Source organism: Geospiza fortis, unplaced genomic scaffold (genome assembly GCF_000277835.1).
Source record: "Geospiza fortis unplaced genomic scaffold, GeoFor_1.0 scaffold70, whole genome shotgun sequence".
NCBI lineage: Eukaryota > Metazoa > Chordata > Aves > Passeriformes > Thraupidae > Geospiza > Geospiza fortis.
The window spans coordinates 2,459,659-2,475,512 of NW_005054317.1; the positions used below are offsets into that span (position 1 = coordinate 2,459,659).

The 15,854-nt window shown below is 40.9% G+C and overlaps 1 protein-coding gene across 4 annotated transcripts in view; it reads left to right on the top strand.

The window, feature by feature from the left end:
• TAFA4 (TAFA chemokine like family member 4) overlaps positions 1 to 10,615 on the top strand; it is a 69,380-nt gene extending 58,765 nt beyond the window's left edge. For 2 of the 4 annotated variants that reach the window (XM_031056367.1, XM_014306678.2), the window contains exons 4-6: positions 1,812 to 1,967; positions 5,846 to 5,929; positions 8,750 to 10,615. In XM_031056367.1, coding sequence (XP_030912227.1) covers positions 1,812 to 1,967; positions 5,846 to 5,929; positions 8,750 to 8,934 — 425 coding nt within the window. In that variant the 3' untranslated portion in view covers positions 8,935 to 10,615. Of the gene's footprint in view, positions 1 to 1,811; positions 1,968 to 5,845; positions 5,998 to 8,749 lie in introns of those variants that run through there. The other 2 variants (XM_031056370.1, XM_031056369.1) reach the window with 2 other exon arrangements.
• The last annotated feature ends 5,239 nt before the right edge of the window (positions 10,616 to 15,854 follow it).

The following is a 15,854-nucleotide window of genomic DNA, read 5'->3' on the forward strand; positions in this document are numbered from 1 at the left end:
AGGGAAAGAAAAAGGAAAAAACTCAAAAAGCTCTGTGTAGATATAATTTTTTTTAAAAGTTGAGTGCTCAAGTAGAACACCACATTTCCACTCCAAGATTGAATATGCATAGTTTCTTGTCCATTGAGGTGGTTATGAATACAAATTTGGCAACAAAATTCAGGCAGCCAAGTGTTTTCACAAGTATTTCAGCTGTGCTTGAAATACTTGTGAAACCAAAACATACACAGCAAGGAACACTGCCAAGCCAACTTTTAAAAAAGTTATATGTATGTATTTAATACTTTTTTTTTAAGAACCCCCATAGAAGCCTAAATTGCATTGCTAACTCTTTTTGAAAGTTAAGATCTCACACTAATCAAGTCATAACATTTTCTGCACAAAAATTACAGTGATCTTTATCCTGCAGGAAAATTTCATTTGTAAAGGTGTGCCTAAAGTTAGTTAGCAGCAGCAGATACTGTAAAAAATTAACCCAACCCAAAATATCCAAACAAAAACCTCCAAACAGGGCAAACATGGAGTGAGGAGGTGGAAGCAGGATAACTCTGAGGTCTGGCACTTGGAGGATTTTCTGTTTATGGAGAGTTCTCTGCCTTCCCCCTGCATTTCTTTATTCTCTGTGCCTTTGATATCAGCCACAGCTACACCAATATCTGGGGCTGTCTCTCTTCTCATGCTTTGTGCTGCTTTGATGGTGACTATTTTTGTTATTCTCAGTGTTGTCTCTCTGTGTCTCTCTTATGAAATAACTCACCCTGCTCTGTAGTGCTGTTAATTTACAAGGTGCTTTACAAACACAGATAAGAGCCATCCAAGGCTCTACTCTAAATAAGACAAGACAAATGCAAGATGAAGCACTTGAAGGCTGCTCAGGAAAGTGAGGATATGGAAATAACTTTATGCAAGGAGCTGAGGGGTTTGTGGAGTTTCTGAGAGGAGGTTTAGGCAGGATGGAGAGGAAGTTTGGCAGTGGAGGAAAATGATCAGCTGCAAGGAGCAGTGAGGTGAGATGTGAAGGTAGGAGCAAGGAAGAGAAAGGGAGGGGAAAAATCAGCTTGGAGAAATAGGGGACAGTGACTCATGGGAAAAGCAGGAGGACACAATATTTATCAGAGGTTTGTTCAGAATGGTCTGGGAGGGAACTGAAGAAATCCATACAGTTTGGGTATGTTTTTTGTTGTTTTTTTTTTTTTTTTGGACAAAACTTGTCTATCTCTGACAGCTTTACAGCCTATCTTGTTCTCAGCCTGTCTGTGATGACAAGCATAGCAAGCAGTGCTTACATGTGGATGTGTCAAAAAGTTTCCCTGCTGTTTAAGATGTCTCTCTTGTATTAAATATTATCCTATCCACTGTGTCCATTTATGAAGGGAAAGATCTAAATATAAAACCTGATGGATGTCAGGAAGGCAAAGGAAGATGGGTGTGCTCTGCCTTTTTGCCTTCATCATTTAACTGATTACTCCGACTTGCTCTGATTTTCTAAGGGTGAGGGAAGATAGATTGGAAAACTGACTTACAAAAACTAATTTCATAAGAATAGTGTATAAACTCAGGGAATGAGCCAGATCCTGTTGGAACCCTGGCTGCTGAGAATTTTAGGCTTTCTGTGCTGACAGACACTGACCCCCAAGAGAACACTGCATTTGACCTGAGGCCATGGAGAAAGCTTCCAAAAAGCTTCACCTTGTATTAATATGAAGTCCTCCTCATCATTCCTCCCTGCCACAAGAGTCGTCCTGTTTCCATAGCTTCTCGCAGGCACTGATGTGTTTTTTCTCTCCATGCCTTACCTCTGGGACTGTTAGGCCAGCACCAGGTGAAGCAGGGGACGTGTGAGGTGGTGGCCGTGCACCGGTGCTGCAACAAGAACCGGATCGAGGAGCGCTCCCAGACCGTGAAGTGCTCCTGCTTCCCAGGCCAGGTGGCCGGCACCACGCGGGCCCAGCCCTCCTGCGTGGAAGGTGAGTGTTGCCTTGTGATTTCAGGCTTTACCTCAGAACCTGGGGTCCATCCCCTGAAGATTCCCTGCCAGGTGTGTCAATCACCTCTCCCTTCCCCTCTCTGACCCCTGCCCAGCGCTGTCTGTCAGTCCTGACATTCCAGAAGGGCATCGAGTGATTGGCAGATTCAAAGGATGCCCTCTACCCCTGAGGGACACTGGGCCATCCAGGTGTCCTTTGTCCCTTGAGACCTCCCCTCCTGTCCCTGCTTGGTGGCTCCCTACCCCTTCCCTGCCCCTCTCCAGGGTTAAAAGGAACAACAACCACGGGGTCAGGGAGTTCTGTTGGAGCTGGTGCTGGATTCAGAGGCCTGAGGGCCAGAATAAAGCTCTGGATCCAAACCCTCCATCAGAACTGACTCCTTTCCTTCACCATCGCCTTAAAGGTGAGGGAACGAGGTAAAACCTTCTCTGGCAGAGGTAAAACCTGAGGAGCAGACCCTGTTATGGGGGAAGCTCCATCCTGCAGCCACCAGAGCTTCTGCAGGCCTGGACTTTTCCTCACGTGCCCAGCTGCAGCACCCAGCCAGCCAAAAGTGTCTGTGGGGTGAAACACCACACACCCAGCCAGCCAAAAGTGTCTGTGGGGTGAAACACCACACACCCAGGCAGCCAAAAGTGTCTGTGGGGTGAAACCCCACAGTGCTGCTGTTTGGTTCAGCACCAAGGGCCTCACAAGTTCAGGCAGGTCCTGTCCAGCTATATTGGTAAATATTCCAATAGTGAGAGCCTCTGCTCACTCCTGCCTCCTTAAGATTGCTTGAGTTTATTCCCCTTGATGTCTGACTTCCCACTGCCTCAAAAAAGCGTAATCCTTCCTTTTGTTAATTTTAGAGACATCTCTGTGCGTTGATGATAATGAGCCTGTGCATAAATCTTGGTGTAATTAATCCTCTTAATATATGTGCTGGTCCATTTCATGTCTGTGCCAATAAAACTTCTTAATTTTTTCCCCGCAGAAGAATTTTCCTCTAAAACTAGCTTGAAAGCAGCATAAGCCAAGAAATTCAAGCTTATGATATTAACTCTTCCAGATGTCTTAAGGCTTAGTAGCTTGGCTAAAAATTCACTGGATAATAAATGCAACCCTAAGACTGGGAATGCAGATGGTGCTGGGACATCTGACATGGAGAACTTTTCTCTAGATCAATATTTCATCATTTAATGTACCTATTTTTTTAGGGGTTGCTGCTCTTGTCAAGTTAGTAAATCTACTCCAAGACAGACTTTTTATTAATCTTAAAGTTACCAAAATCCCTAATTTCACTAATTCATAAGCAAGATCCTGTTTTTGTCCTTTTGCACATAAAATTGCAACCAGTTCACTTAAACATAAAACAAAAAGCTTCTAAGTCCAATTCTAATCTAATATTCAGAAATATTCAGACATAGAACTCTGTTCTATGTGAATGTAAATATGTTCTATGTAAATCTGTGTTCTATGTAAACATGAATCTGTTTTTTGATTTTTTTTAACCTATTATGAAGCTGTCAAAACAGATATTTTTAAAACGTAGATTTAAAAAAAATTTTTAGATTCCTAGTGTTTTTATGCTTTTTAATTCAGCTATACAGTTAAGTTTAACTGCATTTTCTTAGGGAGGTTTTTTGTTACATCAGGAGTGTCTTCTGCATTTTTAGGTGACACATCAAATAGCAGAAACACTTTTACATATAACAGATAACAGAAGTCAGGCATTATTTTAAACTCACTTAAAGACTGCAAAGGTGACACTGTTATTCTATGGCAGAAATATATAAATACTACAGTAGCTTGATTCAGCCAACAGTTGCTGAAGGATTTTAACAGCTGATTTTTTTATTCAAGTATAGTTGCAATTAAGTGCAACAAAATATTATCAATGTAAGATTTTGACTTTTCAAGTAGAAGCCTTTGATTCCCCCTCACTCCTTAGGGTACTGCTTTAGCAGGCTTTGCTTATTTTTGCCAGCATCTGGGACTAGAGTGAGTTGCTGCAACACAGAAGCTGAAACTCCCTTTCCTCAGCCTCAGGATCTGATGTGTTTTCTCCCACTTGTACATACCCTTCAGTAGACTCCTACACTGTGAAAGCAAGAAACTGTTTGAGTCTTCAATTTGCATACTACAGACTGATACAGACATTTAGGATCTTTGTCCTGAGTGCAGGCTTGTTTAATTTGCCCTGAGTTTAAAGGGAAGCATAAGAAAGGCATATTTTTTTAAATTGATAAATTTGATAAATTTTGTAAAGCAATTGGCTTGTAGCTGGTTTTTTTTTATTTTCATTGAACTACAGACCCTATCCAGTAGTGGTGATGAGGGGCAGCAATTCTCTCTGCTGTGGTTGGTCCCTGGTGTTCCCAGCTCGAATCACCCAGCCCTGCTTGCCCCAGCAGACCTGTGACTTGCCATTCCTCATTCCCTCTGCTCCAGGAAGGATCTTGGCACCTCCTTCCATCCCACACCCCCTTGTTTTGTGTTTTTCTCTGTGCCCCAAGCCCTCTTGGGTGCTGCCATCTTCTCTGGGTGTTTTTCACTCCACCTTTACTGCCCTTATCAGAAATGATGTCTCAGTTCCCTGGAAGCACAGTCAGGTTTTGCCCATTTTTTTTCCCACATCCAGGCAGCATCAATGCAAATGATCTGAGACCCAGATGAAAGTTCATACATTTATTTGGTAATGTTATAAGTCTGAAAGATTAGTTTATAAAAGCCAAAGCAGTGTTCCAGAAGTGTGCTTTTTCATAACATTTTTCAGTAAAAGTGCAAAACAAAAGTAATTGAATGAACATTTCAGCAATATCCTGATGTCAGCTTGCCTGCTTGACACCCCAATTTAAAGGTTGCAGAAGAACAAATATGTCTTGAAATTAAAAGGGAAAAAAAGTGCTTTACAAGAAGTAGACTCCATTATTTTTGTTCATCCCATCTGAATGTGTTATCTTTTAAGGCATGTGATTCAATAGTTTGTGCACAAGTAGCATAATGCAGACTAGCATGAATCCACATCTTAAGCCATATTTTATTTTGAAATCTAATATAGATTATGTAGGATTGTGTACTGATATATTTCATAACAATTTCCTGGGATTTGATGAGTGCCATGAACAATGCAAAATTGAAAAATGCATGCAGGTGTTTGTGCTGTTGTTAACAGCAGGTTTATAAGGTCATGACTACATTTCTAAAAATAATAGGCATGGTCTTAATAGAAATTGACTTAAGGGTAGAGAATTAATAAATTTGCCTAGTTAAGGTGTACAACTGTAGCCTTCCAAAACATATTGCAGAAGTGGCAGTGTGACTGCAAATGGATTTTTAGTCAATATTCTAGTGCTTGCCAGAGGTTTCCCCATTCTTACCTGCAGTATTTGCTGACACACCTCTGGGGTTTACATCTCTGTGCAATTCTATTTTCTCACCCAGTGAAGGAAGAAACTGGCATTTCTCTGTCCAGTCTCCCAAATGCATTTATGGATTAAACAAGAAACCTCAGCTTCATGCCCCCTTATAGCAGGTACCTGACTGAAGCATGCAAATGAAGGAGAAAAGTCATTTTTGCAGTCTGTGGAGATGGAAAGGCACTTCCAGAGGTCAATTCAAATGTTGGAATCAGTCTCTGGTGGTGCCTGCCTCTTTCTCATTTGGATATGGCATTTACTCTTCTGAGAACTGGTGAAGTGTTTATTCACTTTTTTACCTGAAACACACTCCATGTAATTCACTGTTAAACCAGTGATTGATGATTTTACCTTTTGAAATCAACTAACTGAACATGGCACAGACAACCTCCCTGCAAAAAAACCCAACAGTGATAAAAAAGAGATTGTTTATCTTTCCTGCTTCTTTTTTTTTAGCTTCCATTGTTCTGCAGAAGTGGTGGTGTCACATGAACCCCTGTTTGGATGGAGAGGACTGTAAAGTACTACCAGACTATTCAGGTTGGTCTTGCAGCAGTGGAAATAAAGTCAAAACCACAAAGGCAAGTACAGAGATCACTCATATTTAAAGGTGCCATTCTGCTGATTACTCTTATTGCATTGTGTCTGTGGGTGTGAGCACCAGTCTTGGCCTTCTCAGAGTTTTGGAAAGCTGTGATTAATTAGTTGCTCTCAGAGAGGAAATATGAGGTCAGAACTGCCCCTTCACTCCTGCAGTCACACTGGAAATGGTCCTGATTCAGTCCGCAGTGACCCAAAGAAACTGTTTCATTGTGCTCAGTGCTAGAGGGATAATCGTGTTCCAGAACCAATTCTTGAATTTGCAGGCTGAGTGCAGGGATCCAAGATCTTTACCACTGTCACATAAACTTAGATTCCTTTGCTGGGAAGCCTTTTACCTTTTGAAAGTACCAGTCTGGCTTGGGAGTTGCTGAGAACCTGCACTGATGACATTGTGCCATACTGAGCACCACTGGAAATCAGGCTGGTTCAGAATATTTCTAATTGCAGACCACCCTGTAGCTGGCCTGATTTGTTTTTGTTTTTTTTTTTAAACCAACCCTTTGCTATGTCATCTTATTTCTTAATTAATGGAGAGAAAATATCATGTCCTCTGTCTGCTTGGCAATTTAAAATGAGTTCAGTGCATTGAAGTTCAACAAGTCACAGCAAACTGCATGTCTAAATACATCATAAACCAGGAGTCTTTAGCAGGCAATAGCAAGAAGAGACATATGCTCAGCTTTTCCCTTTACAGCCTCTTCTAGCTGGGAAAGAATGTTCTTCATTAGGTTAGTCTGAGTTAATAAGCAACACTGTCACCAAATGTTGTTTAGTGAAGGCTGCTCTGAGGAGTGAAAACTGCACTAATTTGTGGATGGATGAGAGTAAATTGGATGTTTTGGGCAGCTGTGGGGTGGCACAAAGGAGTGGCATCCCTGCTTGTGTCAGAGGGGTTGGAACTAGAAGACCTTCAAGAACCTTTTCAACCCAAACCTTTCCATGAATCTATGTCCAGTGATATTTATCCAGTGCCAAAGATGTAGTCTGTAGCATGCCTGGGTCCTGCTGATCTCCTGTGGTGGACACTACACCTGGAATTTGGCCTGCAAACTCTGGAATCAATGTGGATAACTGGGACTTAGTTACTGCAAGATAAAAATCACCCTCAGCCTTTCAGTTTTTTCCCAGAGCTGGTTTTTAACTACTCCTTAGTGAACAGGAGTTCTAGATATTGTACAAGGCAACTTCATCTCTGGATACACCAGAAGAGAGCTGACAGTTTATACCAAAAGGACTTTATTGGAGAAGAGTGAGTCAGGTTAATTATCCTTTGAGTGAGGGTTAATTATCCTTGATGCCTTGGACAGATACTCGAGGGATGGGGGGCAGAACAAAGACTTTTATGTTGTCACTGATGTCTGAGGTGTCAGATCCTCATCCATGCAGCTGCCTCTTCCTTCCTCTGGACAGCTGTAAGGAAACTAGAATGGAAAGACAATCTCCCTTGTCACAGGGAAAAGGGAAGATGGTGTAACATATTTTTATTTTGAAATGAACCAAAGATTTGTCTCAGATTAATAAACAAAATATTTCTTAGGTATGTTAGTAAAATTTTACACAAAGAGGGCTATTTGAACAGTCAGACCCCAGACTGTTGAGCCACCTGTGAGCCTCAGCAATGGGATGCTCAAATCAGACACTGCAAAACCCTTTGGGACAATTATAGAAAGTGTATGCATCCATGAGTTTTTTCTAGTTTAATAGCTGCCTTATGTCTAAAACACAATAGTTGAGATCCATTCCATACTAATTCTTTTTCTATGTTATGCACCAGAGATGATCTCATTACCATTTAAATTTGTAATCAATTTTTAAAGCTTTTTAAGACCCTGGGATCAGTGCTACGTGGGACAGTGGCTTCCACAGGTTAATTATGCACTGAAAGAGGAAATGTCATTTAATCAGCTTTAAGTCCTCTATCTTTTCATTCCATGAAAATAAGCAAAAATTGTGTAACTAAAATATTTGAAGCAGAGGAGACTGCTGACACGACTCAGTATTTAGATGAACAGTTAGTGTCTGAGTGGGACAGTTAAAATGTGCAAAGCTGAGGAATTTGCATCTTCCATCAGTTCCCTCAGGGTGAGAAATAAAAACTTCTCTGTGCTGAGTGTCTGTTTAGTTTTGTGACACATGTAGACACTGCAGAGCAGAGCTGACAAAGCTTTCCTCCTTCCAGCTGCCTGTTCTCATCCATTTCCAGGACAGGAAATCCAGCAGGACCCTCCTCACTGTGCAGCCAGAGCTGTGTCCTGTGTATGCATCAAGGTTGGAACACATCCCTGCAGCCCCTCCAGGGTCCTGAGGGAGTTCTGCTGGCTGGGGGAGATTTCTGCTGCAAGAACAATTTATTCCCATGTGCTGCCTGGTCCCTGATTCCCTCCCATAGGATGGACCCCCGGGAATGGGCAGCAGTTTGCATGAACGGCCCTTTGGGATGTAAATCCCACACTTGTGCTGGAGGCATTGGTGCTGGGAATGACATGAAGCAAAGTAAAATAGGAGATGTCCAAGAGATGTTGGTGGCAAATTTAATGGTGAACTGATATTTCTTTATCTGCAAATCCCCTCATGCTATGAAATAACATGTAATTAACATTTCTATAGAGATTCTGCTTTGTGTGGTTTAAAGGTGTGGCTGTGGCAAGTTCATTTATTGTCTGTTCATGTGCACAGTTCTTTGCAGTAACAATGCACCTGATATAATCCTTTTTTTGGTCAACTCTGTGTAAGTAACTCTTTCCTCTCCTTTTATAGGTAACACGGTAGCAAAGGCTAAACCTGAGGGCCACTCCCAGAACTATGGCATGTGGAACTGTTCCTTGGCTGTCACACAGAGACCCTTTTTTGTCATGCTGTTATTGACTTCACCCTTTGAACTTGCAAAGGAGTTGGGAAAAAGGGACAGCACTTCTCCTTTTGACTGTGGCTGCAGCTCCTGAATCTGGATTTTGCTATATTGGTCCATTAAAATCTCACAAGAAAAATCAGGGAGATTTGGTTCTACCTGAAATGCATCTTGGATTCCCAAGGATCTGAGACCTGGCTGAAAATTGTGGAAGAACACACCTGAGCTTCTTGTGGTGCACCAAGGATAAGACTTTCCTAATGACACAAAGATATGTAAAATTGTTTTAAATGAGTTTAGGTCATGAATGTAACTTAGGGGATCATAGAAAGAAAATGCTGATGTTAGAACTGGTACAGATGATCTCTAAGGTCTTTTCAACATCTATGATTCTATGGATTTGTCTGAGGTGTTTCTTGCATACAGTACAACATAAAAATACAAAGCTGATCCCAGTGAATTGATGGGACTGTGTTAGTAAATTATGTCTTAGTGTATTTTCAACTGTAATTTAGTACCTATCAAGGTGGTATGAAGGTGAAAAGATGGAACTTATAGAATTAGTAGCAATTATTGTAGGGCAAACTTTGGTTATAGCTGTGCAATTAGATTTATTTCCTTAGATAGTTCTAGGTAGTTTAACCTTTACATTCATAAGTGATGGCAGGAAAGCATGAGGAAGAGATAAAATTTGAAAGCAGGCATAGTTTTTCTTGTCCTAAAATAAATCCATTCTCTAGGGGAATAGCAAAGTATACATATTCCTTGCCTCTTTGAATCTAGATATGGAAAAGAATTTAGCCATTAGCTAGAAATATTCATTGAGATGCCTCAAAAAAAGGAGAGCAGGCTTGTACTGCATGAGGAAGGTTTACTGGAAGGGGAGTAATTTGTTTGGATTTTCATTGCTTTGGTTGCATCCTAATAGGTAACATACTTAAAATTCATAAGCAAAATTCTAGATAAAAGTGAATCTTCAGTTTCAATTAGTTCTTGTTTAGAATGATTATAATAATTAAATGTCCAGTTACTTGACAGACTGAATTTCCAAGTGGTTACATTTTGAGACACATAATTGTTCCCTATTATTGTAGATGCATTTCATGCTCTTTTTCTTATTTGCCTGTTAGAGATTTTTTGTCATCAGTCTTCATAAATAGAATGGAGGGTAGAGGTGAAGCTGTAGCCAGTCTGCTCCCCCTGACATTGCAGCAGACTGAAGTGCAGTGGTGCAGATGAACTGCTGGTGACCCAGAGACAGAAGTCATTGTTATGCTTTATGTAAATATTGGGGTAACAATGCACATCCAATTTTTATAGAGACTGAAAGGTGGAAAAAAAAAGCTGTCTAGTACTAATGTAAGTCATTGTGCATAAACTCTCCAGTGTAGGGGAAAGATCCCATCAGCAGTGGGAAGCTGTTCAGGGTCATAACTATTAAATTCTGATTTGCTGGAATGAGTGGGAGCATTCAGCCAGTTAATTCCACCAGAGTCAGTGGTGGAAGGATCTGGCCCTGTGGTTTTTTTGGTTTTCTTTTCCTTGGTTTAATGAGCTCTACATTCCCAATATTTTTCCATTGTTTTGATTTTCTGATTAAATTTTAAAATTACCTTTACTATTTCTATTGTTTCTCTGCATATATATTCATGGTGTCATCAGGGAAGATCCTTTTCATTTGCTATTTGTACAGTATTGACCCGTAACTGCAATTTATTTATTTTGGTAAGTGTTCTATGGTGATGTTTAGTTAAAACCATTGCTGAGATGTTCTAGGTGGGGAAAAAAAAAGAGTTTTAGAGAAAAGTTGTCTATTTTTGAAGGTAAATACAAGAAAATAAGTTACTTTCCAGTGGTCATATACTGGATTTGTGGTGGAATTGAGAACAAAACCAGAACTTCTGTAATTCAGTCCTACCCTAACGGGGTGCAGTATGTCACATGCCCTGAAATGGCCCCTGGAAGGTGGTTTTGCTGTCACTGAGTAAAGGGGAAAACTATAATGTAAATTTGGTAGCAGGGGATTATGAAATACAGCCCAAATGAATGGCTTGCCTTCCTAGAAGCCCAGCCCATGGCAGAGATTTTATATTCCTAAAGGAGCTTTGTTCCACGGGGTCTTGGGTCGATTTACAGCCTTTTCTGACTCGTTGCACAGATGCTGTGATGTTTGCCTGCCTCTCTTTTTGGAGCAGTGCTGCTGCTTCCAGTGCTGTTGTCTGGCATCTGACACCAGCTCTGCCCTTCTGCTGAGAGGCAGCAGAATTAAATCTGTGCCAGCTGCTCTGCCAGTGGAAGAGATCCGTGCCTCAGATCCTTGGTGTGCTCTCTCTGGAACAGTCTGTGTCTCACTGCTGCTTCTAGAAGAGCAGTTTTGGTAAGCAGCAATCCTCACCAGCTCTTTGCAGCCTCTGGCTGCTCCCACTGTTGAGCTTCTGGGGGCTAAATCCTGTGGGTCATCACACCCAGGGTTTTGTTTGGACAGACTCTCTCCTGTGCTGGTTCAGAGAATAATCCTCTTGCTCTAAAAGTGGCAATGTCTTTCCATGCAGTTTCAAACACTCACTTCTCAGTGTTATATTAATATCCAAGCTGAGCTGATTCATATTCTGATTATACCTTTATTTTATTTCTTAACTGTGTTCTTTTTGTCCCTCATCAGGATGACCCTGCTTTCATGCCTTTCCTTTCATCCAGGTGACATTTGAGTAGGCATAAAATAGCTGTGGCTTCTTCATGGCCTTTTTTCTCCCCTCTATCTGTCTTTGTAGCCCTCCTTGCAGTTTTGGTGGATATTTTTGAACACAGATTGCCAGAATTATGTGCTTTATTTGGCATCTGCCATTGGTGGTTTTTGGGAGTGTTGAACACTGCCAGGACTGACTGGTGAGCAGCTTCATCTCCATCCTGTCTCACTTTGAGCAGAAAGTGCCACTGCTCACTCCTCAGCCATTCCTTACCATCATCCTTGTCTTCTCCAGCTAGATAAGGAAATATCTGTGGTATCAAAATAAATGCTTGAATATATAGATTAAACTAGATCGGTGGCATTTTATTTATCTAGAAATTAAATTATCATAATATAACTCCCTTCAAGGTTTCCCTTGCATCCTACAACTCTGTTAAATTCAGGATAGATTTTTTCCTTTTTCCATTTACCTCTAAGTCTTATCTTCAAGGATTTTTGTTCAAATCTGGATCTAAAAAGAGTGATAAATTTTTACACTTGCTGTAAATTTTCTCAAGGGTTAGTTTATAACAAAACTCCAACAATAGAAAATGGCTTTGAAGACTCACAGTTTGCTGGCAGACTGAAAAGACCCTGAGGTAAGAGAACAGTTAAGACTTCTGTCATAACAATAGATGCTTCTATATCTATTGAGATAGAGATGATCCTGTAACAAATATTTGGGATAAATTAGTACCTCTAAACTGTAGTAATGTCACTTACTGTGCTGCAAAAAGCAGTTCTTTGTCTCTCAGCAATGCATTGGGGTAATAATTCTGGACAAACTCAGAATGGATGTGCTCACCTTGGAATTTGGAGTATATTGGTGATGTTCAGGAGGGTAGTTTTTTGAAGGTTAAGGCTGCAGGGATTCTCACTGCCTGGAAATGAGAATCCTACACCTGCAAATATGAAGCATGTACTCTTTTTCACTTCAGTTACCTTAGAGTTTCAGAATCTCATTTTCAAGAGCAGGATTAACTAAACAATGATAAACCTTGGAGCCTTTTTTCTAGATGATGACTTTGCCTTGATGAATAAGCAGTATATCTCCAAATAATTTCCTTTATGTTTTTTGCTGTTAAAGTTACGTAAAAAGACAAACAAAAAAAGTGCCTGGGCAGAGTTAACAGCTTGTATTTTAGAGTCTAGAACTCTGCTATGTGAATATGTCTCAGTTACTGGATTTTTCTAATTTGTATGAAATTTCACAAACGGGGGTTAAAATAACAGCATGTACCAACCTTCAGGAGACCTTTTGCATTTTATAAAGTACCACAGCTTTATTATGGTTGTGAAGACAAAGTCACCCACCAGGAGAAATTGAGTAAAAACACTTCAGGGGCCATTCTGCTGTGCTCTGTGTGTATGAGTGTGACATTCCCATTAATACCCAGAAATTACATGCACTCAAAGGAAGAGCAGTTTTGGTAGCATGTTTTATTGGTAGCATATTGTTATTACAATCATTTATACAAAATGATAGTCAGTGACATGCTGCCAGAAAAATTACTACAGCCTGCTCTGAATGTGGAGGCTCAAGCCTTTGAAAAGCCAAAGTTGCATTTTACCAGCCCAAGATGGGTCCTGGAAATGAATATATATTTCTGGTCCTTTGAGAAGTAATGACTTGTAAAAGGTGCAGATGTGAGGGAGACTTAAGTGGAAAATCAGCTCTGTTTTCACTCTCCTGTGCCATTCCGTAACAGCTTGCAACTTCAGTCTTTGTACACTTTTCTGTGACTGAAGCTCAGAGATTTATAAATCTCTTCTAGCCAGTGTTGGTTTTCCATTTTGGATGGTATCTAAGAGCATGGTCAGATCACAAGTGGTTAAGCAGTGATCTTACCAGGACACTGGGCTTCAGCTGAAATGCTGGTACATTTCCTTTTGGTTATAAAGCAAGGTGAGGTACCTCAGGCTGCTGTGAAGGTTGCAGATTTAAAGCTCTCTTAACTCTCTGTTGTCTGTCTCAGCCATAGTCTGCATTGTATCTGCCTCATTGAAGGTATTTAGGGACACTGGATAATCCAACACTAGCAGTGCCTTCTTAATTTTGGGATATACTTTTTTGTCTTTGTGAATGAAATTTTGCAGAACTGACCCCACTTACATGCTTGCTGTTTATGCACTGAAGTCCTCCAGCAGAGAAATAGGAACACAAATGTTTTGTTTGCTCACTGGAGCTGAGCTTCACTTGATCACAATCTATGCTGCCATGAGGTTGCATGGGTTGGTCCAGGAATTTACACAAAATTGTATAAATTGTAGTAGTTCAGCATCCCTTCTGCTCTTTAGTGTTCTGCCTGGGTGAAGTTTTGGGGATCCCATTGATGGCTCTTGGCTACAGAATCCTGATTTGTGCTCTTTGCAGTTCAAGGCTATGGGTGGATGTACTTTTTTTCCTATTTTTAAAAAAACTTTGAACCACCAGAGAGGTTTTTCACAGAAATGCCTTCCAGTCAGGAAACTTCTTACTGGGTCTTCTGAGTAGAGGGAGTGGCTGGCTCAGACATGAAAAGAAATCTGTGAGGGGCAAAGTTCATCCAACCCCACAAATGCTCTCAGTGAGCCAGAAGAGTGGCAGTGTGACATGGGTAAGATAACTTTACCTCAAGACGCTTCATGTTATTGATACAAAGCATTATTCAAGACATTTCAAGGGCTCTTAACCTGTGCCCTTCATGTGGCTGAGGCCTTAGAGAGCCACAATAAATTGCAAAATAATTTTCATGCAACTTAAAGGAACATCTACGAGGCCATCCATGAGCCATCGTGAGAAGGAGATGAACATTACAGCAGTGGAAAAAGAGCCTAAAAGGCAACACAAAATTAGGTACAGAGTCTATTTATGTGCTGTACAGTACTTTGCAGATCCACCCAAGCTTGTGCACTGGGTGATTTTCCAGTTTACAGAATCACGATGATTTTTTCTTTACCACGTTTTTCGACAAATATTCCCACTGCTTAAAATTCACCAGAACAAGTGATTTGCAAGCAAAATTGTCAGCTGTTTGCTTATTCTTTAAATTAAGTAGCTCACAAAGTAATCTACTACAGTGGTAAAATCAATGTAAAATGCATTACTCTAACTCCCAACAAAATAAAATCGGTGCTTTGTAAAACAGCCCTGCTATGCACAGGACTAAACTCTGCTGTCACTGGGATTCCTGTGGAACTCCTGGAGCTGATGAGTTCACACGGGTGCAGATGAATGCACAATGATGTTCTCTCTCTGCCTTTTGAAGATGTGCCTGCAGTCAGCAGGAGGCATTAGCAAATCCGTGAGGAATAGTGCAGGAAGAGCAGAGGAATGTACTGCTGCTTTCAACAACTTTTACAGGGCCCTTGGAAAGTCATGGGAAAGCTGCTTCCTCCTGCAGTAGCCCATGGCTTTCAGAGCCTGAGGATTAGGTGCTGCCCCTGCAGGGAGCACAAGTGCCTGCCCGTGGTTAGCAGTGAGCTCAGGGCTTCTTGCCTCTGCATAATGTGCATTTTTTACACAGGAATGGTGCAAGATGTAATGTGGCTGTGCTGAGTGTCTAAATATGTATTCCAGGCCTTGTAAAGAAGAGGCCACGGGGGTACTCCCACCTTCAGATGGATCAGGGTGTGTGTGAAAGGATTGAGCTCTGCCCCCACATGGTGCTGTGTCCAGAGACGTTCTCTCTGTTCATGTGCTAAGAATCCAATCCTCTGACAGAAGGAAAACACAAACAATTGCGGAGGGGATGTGAATTCCTGCAGCAAGGGCTGGAAAGAATGTTTTTTGTCACTTAAAGCAAAGCAGACAAGGTAGCACATCCCACAGGACACTAATGAGCCACCTGATAACACCAAGTGCACACCTGACCCCTTGACACGGGAAGCGAGGATGACAGATGTACTGTCAAAATACAAATCTATCAACTTCATCATGTAAATCTACCCACAGATGCTTTACAGTAGAGATCTGAGGGCAAACAAACATTTTAACTTACAGAGTAACCTTGTAAACAGGAACTTTTTACAAAAGACTCCAGTTAATAATTTATGAATTGTAACAGTGTCATGAGAAAAGGATACTGAGCATTGATTTTTGGCATTGAATGACAACAAAGCCAATTCCCCAGTTTCCACAATAATGATGCACTCACTCTTCTAGTGTTGGGGTGTATTGATATTCATATTGCATTTGCATAAAATCCTCTCATCTTTTATATTATTCATTTGGTGCTTTCCATCTCTTTCCCAAATGTGTTGAGTTGTTCCCTTAAACACACAGACTTCTATTCTGCAGATTTCTG